The 14,260-nt window shown below is 39.1% G+C and overlaps 1 protein-coding gene across 1 annotated transcript in view; it reads left to right on the top strand.

Annotated features, from left to right (window-relative positions):
• Positions 1-14,260, top strand: part of nucb2 (nucleobindin 2) — a 45,360-nt gene that overhangs the window by 6,978 nt on the left and 24,122 nt on the right. The window contains exon 2 of the mRNA XM_062967673.1: positions 13,317-13,455. Coding sequence (XP_062823743.1) covers positions 13,317-13,455 — 139 coding nt within the window. The remainder of the gene's footprint in view (positions 1-13,316; positions 13,456-14,260) is intronic.

Raw genomic sequence — 14,260 nt, 5'->3', positions numbered from 1 at the left:
ACATCCCTCAAAACTGTATCACCCACAGCATCCAAGCTGGAACTGATATGGCTAACGTTATCTGCAAAGTGCCCTGCAAATGTTTCACAGCTGGCACTTATTTTTCAGTTTTAAAAAAACCACTTTGAAGATAGGTTAGGTTGATGATTAAATGGGGATGTGGGAAGAGACATGTGCTACCTGTTAGCTTGTTGGAAAAAGAACCAGATATACCTGCACCAAAAAAGTAAAGTATGTACATTTTCAAATCTCCTTGGTTGTTTGAAATGGCAGTGTTAATTTTCTGTTAAATCTGAAGTAACATCAGATGAAACCACAGGCCACATTTTGACTGTTGAATTTTGAAAGAACATCGTTTTGATGAGGTCTTGCCACTTTGAGACTTGCAACATTTTCTTAATGATGTAATTATAGAGCACAATGGCTATATTTGTACAACATTCCTGCTAAGGTATACAACATATCTTCACAACTGGAACCACTGTTGACTTCTGTTTAAGAGTGCATTGATTATTTTATAGCCAGCACCTTGCTGAATTGTATTATACTATGTAATGATTTTTTTAAAAAAAATATTGTTCCTGGCTTGAAAGTGTTTTTTCCTGTTCAGTTGTGTGGTACTTACTTTGAAAATAGTTGTTATACTCCAGAAACTTGGTTTTTGTGGCTGCCACAAACCATGTGAAATTGGTTGAGACTCTGAGAATGTGGTGTAGGATATCCCGCAAAAAAAAAAAAAAGTTTTTGCAGTTTGTTTGTTTATTTATTAAACAGTTTGGCTCGGAGCAGTTTACAAAAATAGATTAAAACAATACACTTGGCTTTAAAATAACAATAAAAACAACAATAAAAGCAACAATAAAAACAGACATAGCCCCGAGTTTAACAACCCTTTTACATGTTTTTATGATAGAACTGATTAAGAAATGACATTTATAACCGAGGAACATAAATTGTGTTAAGACAGTATTATCTATCAACATCAAATATACGTTTCTTGATTCAACAACTGAATTACCTCATTGCAACCCGCAGACTAAGTTCTGTCTTTCCCAACATATGGCCCTGCAGTTGACAAATAATGTATTATAGACAGGAAACGACTTCTTTCTAAAATGTCATCTTTGGATCAAGAGTGACTTCAAGTTTCTGTGATGCCTTTCTTCCATGGATGTTCGTCTGAAACATTAACACCTTTTGTTAACCTATATATTAAGTAAGGTATCTCAGGAAGTTAGAATAGTCATCCTTTGTCTCTTTATTTTAGCATTCTGATATCATGCTGAGATACTTTAAAACGAATTCTAGGTTCAGAGTAATTCAATCTGGGAGTGGGATCTATGTAAAGCAAGAGTTTGAGCTGCCTCCCTTTTCCTTCTGGAGGTCCCTTGTTGAAAATCTCAGACCCTCTCCTGCTGAAATTAAGCTCGACGTCTTTGAACTAAAATCATTCTATCATATCCCCAGAATTTTGACCCCAGAACCTTATTAATTAATTCTCACTATTGTAGAGGGTTGTGGTTAGCTTCCCCTCTTCGACTTTGCATTTTCTTTTCAGTTATTCTTCCTAATTTTTTACAAATCTAATGGGACCAAAGAGTGGCAACTTCTGATGTCTCTTAAATATAACTTTCTGGAAATATTTTCCCTGCGCATAGCAGCTCCCCAAAACTGCCTCTTCTTTCTCTTGAGAATGGGTATATTAGGGAAAGTATTATATTGCTTTTCTACTTTTTGTCTGCCCAACTTAGCAACCACTATGACTTCTAACTGCTTTTTTCGCAGTTTTCTATTTTGCTGTTTAATATTTACTATTCCATAATGTAACTATTGTATATTGATTGCTATGTGTTCAATCAATTTTTTTCCAGAGAGTTCTTTGACAGTGTGAGGTTTTCTTTTTGATCCAATTTGCCAGATGCACTGTTGCCAACGTTACAAGATCCGTGATAGGCCTATGTCCTCGGATCATGTAAGATTTTATTCATGTGTTCTGCTGACATATCTGATAAGAATTACAAGGAGGAAAGAATAGTAAGGACATGATATTTTGTGTTTGTAGAATGTGCAATTAAGAACAAGAGTAATGGTTCACAATTTTTGTTCCAAGTTTTGACAAAAAGCAATGTATGTAAACTGCAACTAGCGGTTAGATTTAGGGTAAAGACAAAAAGAACATCCTGACTATTTCAGTGATTCAGTGAAAGAATATTTTTCTGAAAAAGGAATCTTGAAGTATCTCTATGCCTATTTTTAATGAAGATTGGCAAGTCAGATGTCCAGATCATATTAGGAAAGGGATACCCTGAAATCAAACATGAAGTAAAATAAAGCGATCAGTTGGAGCCCTCTATATTCTGGGGTACCTTATGTGCAAGAAAAAGGGGGAACACACGCAACAGGAGTTGAGTGAATGTATTGAAATATCTATAATATATTTGGAGAAGGAGTGATCCAGTTTGTACTGTATGTTTAAACATGGTTGTTGCCACTTCTGTTGTTAACATGTGAACCTTGTCTTAATAGGTGAACTTTATAAAACCAAACGAGTTTCAACAAAGAAAGTCCAATGCATTTCCAGCCTGTCTGTACTCTTAAGGCCTTCTTCAGCAAGCTATATAAAATTACAAAAGAACAATGCAGACATCTCATTGGATGAAATCATTATTTCTTTTGTACATTGCCTATAGCCTCTACATACATACATAAAAGCAAACTTCAGAAGTTTCTGAACCAGGAAACTGAACAAATTAAAACACATTGAACAAAAGCGGATTTTTAAATATTTATTAAATGGATGATAGAAAAAATATGGATAACTTTCAAACGTGGATCTATGTTAAAGAGAAAAGGCTTAAGAACACTGAAAGATTTTACAAGAATGAGCGAAAATCAGGATCCTTGTTCAGGCCTTTAGGGACCATATATTTTAATCCCAAATTCCACTCCACCTCTTATTTGTGTGTTGTTCTTTTAATATTTTATATAGCACCTAAATAATGCCTTAGAAGCACATATAATAGTGGCACATCTGTTACCTATGAGCTCCAGGTTGAAATATATTTTCCTTCTGCACCTCGAGACAACTTGCTTTAGTTCAACCAAGAAAGAAAGAGGAGGGAACAGAGAAGTATTTGAAGTGCTGGAAAATGCAATTCCCAGAATCCTTGTTTATTCACTGTGCTAGCTTTGACTGATGGAAGTTGTAAAAAATGAAGGAATTACTGAGCGGCATTCCATGGACGCCGATATTAAAAAACAAGGGAGTTAAGGATGGATGGGAGTTTTGCAAAAGTGAAACACTCAAGGCGCAAATGCAAACAGTGCCAACAAAGAAGAAAAATAAGACAAGTGCAAAGAAGCCAGAATGGATGTTCAAAGAACTTCTAACTGAGCTAAAGCTCAAAAGTGACATGCACAAGAAGTGGAAAAGGGAAGAAATCACCAAAGAAGAATTCAAACGTATAGCCAACACCTGTAGGGAAAAGGTTCGCAAGGCTAAAGCGCAAAATGAGCTCAGGCTTGCCAGGGACATAAAAAACAACAAAAAAGGTTTTTTTGCTTATGTTGGTAGAAAAAGGAAGAAAAAGGAGGCGATAGGGCCACTGCAAGGAGTAGATGGGGTGATGGTGACAGGGGATAGGGAAAAGGCAGAACTGCTTAATGCCTTCTTTGCCTCGGTCTTCTCACAAAAAGAAAGCCATCTTCAACCTCAGCAACATGGAATGGACGAAGGATTGGGGGAAATCCAACCCCAAATAGGGAAACAAGTTGTCCAGGAACACCTGGCCACTCTAAACGAATTCAAGTCCCCAGGGCCAGATCAGCTACATCCAAGAGTATTGAAGGAACTAGCGGAAGTTATTTCAGAACCACTGGCAATCATCTTCGAGAGTTCTTGGAGAACAGGAGAAGTCCCAGCAGATTGGAGGAGGGCGAATGTGGTCCCTATCTTCAAGAAGGGAAAAAAGAACGACCCAAACAATTACCGTCCGGTCAGCCTCACATCAATACCAGGCAAGATTCTGGAAAAGATCATTAAGGAAGTGGTCTGCAAACACTTAGAAACAAATGCGGTCATTGCTAATAGTCAACACGGATTTACCAAAAACAAGTCATGCCAGACTAATCTGATCTCTTTTTTCGATAGAGTTACGAGTTGGGTCGATACAGGGAATGCCGTGGATGTAGCATATCTAGATTTCAGTAAGGCCTTCGACAAAGTCCCCCACGACCTTCTGGCAAACAAACTAGTAAAATGTGGGCTAGACAAAACTACGGTTAGGTGGATCTGTAATTGGCTAAGCGAACGAACCCAAAGGGTGCTCACCAATGCGTCGTCTTCATCATGGAAAGAAGTGACAAGTGGAGTGCCGCAGGGTTCTGTCCTGGGCCTGGTTCTGTTCAACATCTTTATTAACGACTTAGACGAAGGGTTAGAAGGCACGATCATCAAGTTTGCAGATGACACCAAACTCGGAGGGATAGCTAACACTCCAGAAGACAGGAGCAGAATTCAAAACGATCTTGACAGACTAGAGAGATGGGCCGAAACTAACAAAATGAAGTTCAACAGGGACAAATGCAAAATACTTCACTTCGGCAGAAAAAATGGAAATCAAAGATACAGAATGGGGGACGCCTGGCTTGACAGCAGTGTGTGCGAAAAAGACCTTGGAGTCCTCGTGGACAACAAGTTAAACATGAGCCTACAATGTGATGCGGCAGCTAAAAAAGCCAATGGGATTTTGGCCTGCATCAATAGGGGAATAACGTCTAGATCCAGGGAAGTCCTGCTCCCCCTCCATTCTGCCTTGGTCAGACCACACCTGGAATACTGTGTCCAGTTTTGGGCACCGCAGATGAAGGGAGATGCTGACAAGCTGGAAAGCGTCCAGAGGAGGGCAACTAAAATGATTAAGGGTCTGGAGAACAAGCCCTATGAGGAGAGGCTTAAAGAGCTGGGCATGTTTAGCCTGCAGAAGAGAAGGCTGAGAGGAGACATGATAGCCATGTACAAATATGTGAGGGGAAGTCATAGGGAGGAGGGAGCAAGCTTATTTTCTGCTGCCCTGCAGACTAGGACACGGAACAATGGCTTCAAACTACAGGAAAGGAGATTCCACCTGAACATCAGGAAGAACTTCCTCACTGTGAGGGCTGTTCGGCAGTGGAACTCTCTCCCCCGGAATGTGGTGGAGGCACCTTCTTTGGAAGCTTTTAAGCAGAGGCTGGATGGCCATCTGTCGGGGGTGCTTTGAATGCGATTTCCTGCTTCTTAGCGGGGGGTTGGACTAGATGGCCCTTGAGGTCTCTTCCAACTCTACTATTCTATGATTCTATGATTCTAATTCAGTAACATCTGGAAAGCCATGGTTGCTTATTCTTGTAGTGCAGGGATTTATGGAGAGATGTCATAATCAGTGAGTAATGCAATTTTTGTTTCTTAGGGCTAATCTATGTTTTGCCAAGCCTATTAGCAATCCAATATGGTCATAAGCTCATAGCATAGCTTAATTGAATTTTCAAAATCATGAACTGGCTTTTTAGTATTACAGATTAAATCTTAAGGTGATATGAGTTTTCTGTGCTATATGGTGTTCTACGTGCAAATTCAGAAAGGGAACCCATTGATACATTCAACTGAAGGTTGTCCACTGTGGAGGAATCAAACAGTTGTATGTACATCATAAGCTTACCTTTTCTGTGTAAAATCTCTTGCAGTGTGTATTGGGTAATTAGAGAATTTATATTCTAACCAGATACAGATACATAAGCTTGAGGACAACTTCAGTTTATCTCAAAGCTATTTTCCAGGTGGGTGCAGCCTTCAGTCCTTCAAGCATTAGATAAATGCGCATATAAACAGAGTCTTTTAAATCTAGGTGACAGTTCTTTAATGCATTTTCCAATGTAACAGCTTTTTTCATGAATGATTTCTCAATAAATAATTAACATTTGTTTTCATTTTAAGGGTGAAGGGTTTAGTTGAGCATAGTATGAAGACTGGAATTTAGATCCGTTGTGATTGTATTGTGGATAAATCAGATGAAAGTTCTCTTTTAATCACTCACAGGTGTATTGATATTTTGTAAATAAATGTAGTCAATTTAACTTGGAGTTCTATATTATGCTCTGAATTGGGGCGGGCTGTTTGTGGCCCTCCAGGCAATGATGTGCTGCAGCTGCTATAGTCACTCACCGCTGGTTATGCGGATGGTAGTTGCAGTATAAAAAATATTATCTCATGCTGAAGTAGCCAAACACAAAAAGACTAGTTTGTTGTACCTTCCTTGGCTAAGGAGGGACAAGGCTACCATTAGTAGTGGCAAAGATTTGGTAATTTGGGCAGGTATTGCTTGGCAGGTAGAAACTGCACCTGCAAACAGTAGATATGTTTTTACTATGCTTGCTAGGCCACACCTGCAAAAATTTCTCTCTATTGTGCTATTCTTTCGAACAATGTTTTGAGACAACTGACTTTTTATTTATCTACATTTAGTCTGACTGCCAGGTGTTCTCTAGGATATATTTTCCAGATGTATTATACTTAAGTTGAGATGCCTGTGACTGACCAATCAATGTGCCCCTTCTTCATAGCAGTAGGCTGCCTCACAACTCACCATGTAGCCCCAAGGAGTTCCACAGAGGAACACGGGTTTCAGGGACCTCATCCATCATTTACCTCCCCAAAGAAACCCCTGTGTTCTACCAGATTAGTGGTTCTCAACCTGTGAGTCCCCAGATGTTTTGGCCTTCAACTTCCAGAAATCCTAACAGCTGGTAAACTGGCTGGGATTTCTAGGAGTTGTAGGCCAAAACACCTGGGAATCCACAGGTTGAGAACCACTGTGCCAGATGGTTCACCTTTGGGAAGATGGGGGCAGTTAAGCCCCAAAACAATACAACTGGTTGTGGATTCAGACAAGGGGCAATGCCAATGCTCTAGGAAGCAACCAGTCATAAAAGATGTTCACTGTGCTTCCTCTACACGAGTTTGGTTAGGCTTTCCCACTTATGTTCATGGCTTCAATTTATCGGGGATGTCCAATCCACTCTTGCACAGACCAAGGAGGCCACACCAGTGACCACCAAGCATATCAGTCAGCCTGTCTCACCCTAAGAAGGCAGTGCTTCTCATAATACTCAAGGTTATCCCACTAACCCAAGGTTATCCCACTCACCAGAATCCTCTGAACAGTACTGCAGTCTTGATTTTGTATTGTATTTTCAAATGTTAGAAGCCGCTTTGGGTCCCCATTGTGGGAGAAAAGCGGCATTTAAATTATTATTATTATTATTATTATTATTCCTTTCATAGTCCCCATGAGTCGAAGCCAACTTAATGCAACAACAAAACTTTTTCATACCTTCACATTGTAGTTTGTGAGGAAACAATCCCAATGAAATCCATTTCAGTTCCAGTTTTCTAATACATCAAAAAATGGAAAAGTCCAAGGGGGGTGAATACTTCTTCAAAGTCTATATTTCTGTTTCATGGCTAACAGTTCTACACAGAAACAAGGACTATAAAAGAACACACTTTCTGCTTTTGCTTGCTGTCGTCATTCAGTCAATGAAGTGTGTGTCACCTGGATTCACTACCATGATGATGTACTGCATAGCAAAATTGTGACTCATATTAATGTTTCTCTGAGTTCAAAGTCTGACTCATCCAGTCACTGTTGAAATTGTTGCTACAGATACAGGGTCTTAGGGCATGTTACTTCCACATCCAGTAACACATTTGCTACTATAGCTTCTTACTCTAAAAAGTGAGCCCTTTGTATTTGAAAGAGAGAAAATAACAGATCTGATCACGCTTCAGGCCTTTGCAGTGAACTGCATATTTTAAATGGAACAATGAGAAAGTCCTAGCTATAAAGTCTTTTTAAATCCTAAGCTTTAAATTTTACTTAGGGTTTTTGATGCTAGAATTGTACTGTTTTTGTGACAGCATTTTGTTTTAAAGTTTACTCCTCTAATATAGTTTATTGCTTTAGACTCAAAGATTTGGAAAGACAAAACTCCACAATTTAATCAAGAAAGCCTTACACCCACATGACTCAAAATTTCACTTTACCAATGTTTGGAGGGGCAGGTGAATTCCCTCTTTGTATTTGGTAATGCCAAGAGGCATGAATCAGTTCTAGATGAGAACTGGAATCACTGAGATCTTTACCAAACCATTCTGTGTCTAATCTTAATCTCAGTACCACTGTTGTCTGTAAATGCTGAGTGCTGCCATTGTGATTGTTTGTGCAGTACTGATGTTTCAAGAAGTAGGCAATGGCAATGTGGTGTCAGGCGTAGGACAGAGAAATACAGTTCTTTAGCAGAGGAATATTGTATATATGCACTTACTAACTCCCTCCTCCCATCTTGATCAATGTATGCATGAGTCAGTGCTAGAAACAAATGACTATAATAACTTCATGAGCTCTGTGCAGCATGATTATGGCATGAAAAAGTAATTGGAGAGAAGAGCAAGGAAAGCAACTTGTCTCTATTAGGGACCCAGCACAAAGGCAGTGACAAGACGCAGAGATGAGAAGTATTCCCACCCTATTTCCTTGCTTAAACCAGGGAAAGAAAGGCAGCACTCCCTCCTTCCTCACTTTTTTCAGCCCATGTGGCATTCAGCAGCAATGTGAGGGAACCTGAACAATATGGTGCACCTGTAATTTCGGATGCTTCAGGTGGAGCCAAGTGGTAGCAGCTATTATTAATAGGGCATTACTGTATAAGTCTGCGAAGTTTGGAGTCTCCCTTCACAGAAGCCTACACAGTAAACCCCTGTTAAAATAGCCACCACTACTCCGCAAGAAGATCCAACCAGTCCATCCTCCAGGAAATAATGCTCAGCTGCTCACTGGAGGAAAGGATATTGGGGGCAAGGATGAAGTATTTTGGCCACATCATGAGACAGGAAAGCTTGGAAAAGATCATGATGCTGGGGAAAATGGAAGGAAAAAGGAAGAGAGGCCGACCAAGGGCAAGATGGATGGATAGTATCCTTGAAGTGACTGGCTTGACCTTGAAGGAGCTGAGGCTGGCGACGGCTGACAGGGAGCTCTGGTGTGGACTGGTCCATGAGGTCACAAAGAGTCGGAAACAACTGCATGAATGAAGAAGAAGACTCTGCTTCACCTCAGGTGTCGGGATCCTAATAGAAGGTTGTTTTCCTTGCATTTCCAGCTCCCACCCACCTTTTTCAGGCTACGTTCTCATTCCTCAGTTATATTTCTTTCCCTATATGCATTTGTATAGATGTGTAGACATTTTAATATCAGCAATATGGTTTACACCCCACCCACAAATCGTAATCTCTTAAATACACAGAACCTGTCCTTCTTTTTGGCTCTTCCTAAATAAGATATCTCCATGCATTTTAAAGGGGGAGGAAACTAGTCATTTGTGACATGCTCCTAAGCTCATAGCAAAATCTACAATTTTGTTTTAAGATCTGACCTAGATGTTTATATGAGGTAGACTTATATACACAGTTGATTCATGCAGCAGTATATATTGATAGTGCTATCTTTGGTGCAGCCCTCGCTTTCTCATACTTCCAGTTTGATTACTCTTTTTATATGTAGTCCTGTTACTGTCACACTACTAATTTTGTTGCACCTGCAGAATGCTGGGCTGTGGTGCAGGCTGGTTAGTAGCCAGCTGCAATAAATCACTATAACCAGGAGGTCATGAGTTCAAGGCCAGCCCATGTGAGCACCCGACAATTAAAATAAAAAATAGCCCCTGCTCGTTGTTGACCTAAGCAACCCGAAAGATAGTTGCATCTATCAAGTAGGAAATTTAGGTACCAGTATGTGGGGAGGCTAATTTAAAATTTACGACACCATAAATCTGCCACCAGTGTGTGGAAAGGAATGAGGAAGTCGGCTTCACAGTGTATGATGAAGCAGCTGCTCCCCCTATGACCGGAATCGAGCATAACCTCAGGAAGCTGGAAGCTGGAGAACGTTAAATTTGCCTCTGTGACTGTCTCTGTCTCTATGTTCATATGGCATTGAATGTTTGCCTTGTATGTGTACAATGTGATCTGCCCTGAGTCCCCTCCAGGGTAAGAAGGGCGGAATATAAATACTGTAAATAAATAAACAAACTGGCCTAGATATTATGAAGTATTTAGAAATGACACGGAATTAATGACTACTACCAAGTTCCATATAGAGCTTTATGTATTTATATTGGGTTCAGTACATTTTGTTTACACATAAATGCTTTTAAGATTGAGATAATTATCTTGCACATTAAATTTGCTTCCTATAAAATAAGAACAAATTTGCATGTCTCTCTGGTTGGTTATTATGATCTAGGAGCGCATAATATTTCAAGGTGGTTTTGATTTCTTACTCTATAGCAACAGTGAAGTCTTATTCTGTCTTCCTTCACTAGTTTGTGACTCTTGCTGAGGAATGGAAAAGTAGGAGATAATGTGGTGGAGATTCCCCATACCCATAGCCCTTCAGGGTTCTTTGGTGTGTGAATTTTTCTGAATAAACATATTATCGTTTATACCAGGGGTGTGAAATTACCAGGAATGGGTGACCATATTGATCCCCACCCTACAGACCTCTAGAGAACTACATCCCCCATTCATCCTGAGGAAGGTATGGAGAATGGGCAGTAGTGCTTCCCAAACTCTTCATTGAAGTACATGTTGCTACATTTTGAGTCCCTTCACCTTTATTTAAAAACACAAAGATGTCCACCCCCATAGAAGTAACTGGACATCTAAATTTTATACAAGTGGTGCCAATGTCTTCATTCTACTGTGTAATATCTGATGTGTTCTAACATAATAGAATTCCTTCTAGTGAGAGATAAAAGTCACTTTATTCCAGTTATTTGATTTGGTTAAAAATATAGTACAACTGAAGATCACCTGCTGTAAAATTTCCTAGAGAAAACACAAAGCAGACTTGGAACTGGAAATATATCAACAACAATACTTGTTGAAGCAAAATCAATTCTACCTAGACATCATTATTTGTTAGTTTGATTCTTAGACCTTTACACAGATGCAGACACATTCATGAGTCCTAATTGCAAACATATTACCAAGACATATCTTTACAAGTAGTTATGTGGGGATTGTCAAGATTTATTTTTTGAGAATATTTAATACAATTATAAATTCTTAAATATTGACTTCAAATTATTGATTTATTTGAATTAAATGATAAGAACTTGTATAATTATTTTTATTTATTTACAGTATTTATCTTCCGCCCTTCTCACCCCGAAGGGGACTCAGGGCGGATTACAATGAACACATATATGGCAAACATTCAATTAGTGTCTATCCACCTGAGTCCCCTTGGGGAGATAGGGCGGAATATAAATAAAGTTGTTATTATGATTATTATAAACATCAGTAGTTTGTATTTGGTACAAAATTACTCAAATCCAATATAGGCAGTCCCCAAGTTCCAAACACTCGAACATGAGTGAGACAACAGGAAGTAAGAAAAGTCCTTCCCTCGGAAAGGAAATTCACTCCTGGAAGAGTTACTATGGGGGTAAGGTGTCTTCACTGAAGCTTTCTCATCAATCCTTGTTTCCAAAACAAGTCAAATTTTTCAAAATCCAATTATCACAGCGACAGAATGTGAGGCAAAATCTTCTGAATAGGGGCACATGCAGCAAAACAAACACCACAGGGGTGTTAGCCCTTCCCTAACAAACCTACACAACGTATCTTGTTTGAAACCTAGGGACTGTCTGCAGGGCCGTAGCCAGAAAAAAATTTCGGGAGGGGTTTTGAAAGTTTCGGGGGGGGGGGGGGTTAACCCCTAGCACACACCCCTCCCCGCTACAAACCTGTCAATATCTGCTTGAGATATTGCCTGGAGGGACTCTTAATGTTTTGTGTCTCATAGACTTAGCATGGGGATTTGGTTAACCAGTTAAAATTCATGAGTAAACCAGGTTTTTTTTATAACCTGAAAATTTGGGGGGGGGGGGTTGAACCCCTAAACCCTCCCCCCCTCGCTACAGGCCTGACTGTCTGTATGTTCTGTCCACTTGTGACAAAAATGAGGTAAGGTTTTTGATCCTGTTTCTGTTCTGCCCCCCCCCCCCCTTTCCTGTAGCCTAGATAAGATTTGCTTCTCCCTTCTGGGTCTGAAGATACTGTGTGCAGTGCAATCAGGGATAGTTGAATCCACCAGATGGTTAAGGGAGCATGTATGGATTTAATAGATTTATCCCAGCTGATCCAACTGATATTTATTCGACTGATCTATTTGTGCAGTATGCTTATTCAATATATGTTGTCTCAAAAGTACCTTTTTATGATTCGCCTATAACACGGTTTTAGATTAAATGTTTTGGCTTGAAAGGGCTGTAGATTAGATATGCGTTTACTGTTTTCATGGCCATTTGAGCTATAGTACTTCTGTTCAACCTCTCTCTCTCTCTCTCTTTTTCTGTTATCTTTGAAAATTCCAAGTGAATGTTTGGGCATGGGATTTCCTCCTTGGCATTGCCCTAGCATTCTCTTTTCATTCCACCTACAGTACTTTGCTCAAGTGTTGGGGGTCATCCATTGTTTCTCTCCTCTCTCTGAACTGAACTTGAAATTAGGCTTAAACATCCCATGGCCTTTAGGGTCACAAATTGCTCACTCCTGCAAACCAATGTCGAATGACAGCACATAAAGAACAAGGGTATTGGGAATAATTAACATGGACCAAAAGACTATTGTCGTTGGTTTCTATGTGTGCATATTATGTGTGTTTATATGCATATAATATTTACAAATAAATTGTTTATTGGAGTCAAGGCCCTATGAGAGATTGTGGGCTGGATTCCATCCCCTAACTTCTCTGATGACAGGATCCCGAATTGGAACTATCATTGGGTCTTTGAAATCAACTATGTGGTATGGTGAGAAGCTCACTGATATACTGGATGGAAGAATGCTCCCTTGGCTGGTGATTGAATCTGTAGGTTCCACATTCCTTACTCTAGTTGTTTCTAAATTGATATAATGTAGATATATGCTTTTATGGTTTTAACCTGGATTGTTTTAATATTAATGTTGTTTAATACTGTTTTAATATTTGAATATTTTAAGTTGTGTTGAAATGCTTTTAGCTGTGAGCTACTTTGAGTCTCCATATGGAGAGATAAATAAATAAATAAATAAATAAATAAATAAGCCAAGCACCTGGGATTCCACATCCATCTAACATTTTTACTTTTTAAATTAGCTACCTGTGATAGATTAAAATTGCAGTGTTGGAAAGCTACTTAGAAATACATTTTACTGTTTTATTTTAGGTAAGGTGGAGGACTGTTTTATTACACCAGTGTGTTTTGCTGCTCGCCTATCTTGTAATTACAATTGACGCGGTACCTATAGACATAGACAAGACAAAGGTAAAAGAGGAAGAACATGTGGACAGTGCAAAAGTAGACAATCCGGTAAGTCGTTTAATTAAATAATGGCAATTATTTTCTACCAATATCCTTATCCTATGTATTACAATTGACTCTGAATTGATAGTATTTTTATTAGAAGATAAATGTAATACTGTTCGTATGTTTACAGAGACTCTGCAACCTCTTTGCTACTATAGCTTCACTTGCTATTGGAGAATTTTCAAGGGCAATTCAAAGTTCCCTCTATTGCTTTGGTCCAGACTATCTTGTAGACTATACTAATTAGTTATTATTTCTGTATTTACTTTATTTTTATTTCCAAATCTATAAAGTACCATGATTCCTCAGCTTGGATATCAATAAAGATGATGATAATTATGATGGTGGTGATTATGATGGTGGTTATAATGTCATATATGGGGCTGTAGGTCTACATTCAGACTCTTTTGTGATTTATTTATTCCTTCAATTAGTTTATATGCTGCTTCCCCTCCCCCCCAGTTACAATCATTTTCCCATTTGATGTTCCGTTTGATAAAAAAGGAAGATCTCACCACTAATCTTTTACCATCTCATTCAGTTTGATTCTTAAAATTTGCTGGTTTCTCCAAGTGAATAAGAAATGGAGGCGGGCGGACTGTGTGAAATATGTCACTGTCCTATTACCACATTGCCCTGTTGAATTCCTCTTCTGTGTTGCACAGCCTCCAACAGCTTCTTTGAAGAAACCATTTAAAGCTGCAGTTCAAACAGAAGTGGACTTCTGACAGGATGTGTACGTTTTTGGTTAATGCTTGCATTGTGAAAACTTTTACTTTTCAGCATTGAATAATAAAGAGGAGGGTTG

Source organism: Anolis carolinensis, chromosome 1 (genome assembly GCF_035594765.1).
Source record: "Anolis carolinensis isolate JA03-04 chromosome 1, rAnoCar3.1.pri, whole genome shotgun sequence".
NCBI lineage: Eukaryota > Metazoa > Chordata > Lepidosauria > Squamata > Dactyloidae > Anolis > Anolis carolinensis.
This window is presented reverse-complemented; position numbering and strand designations above follow the sequence as displayed.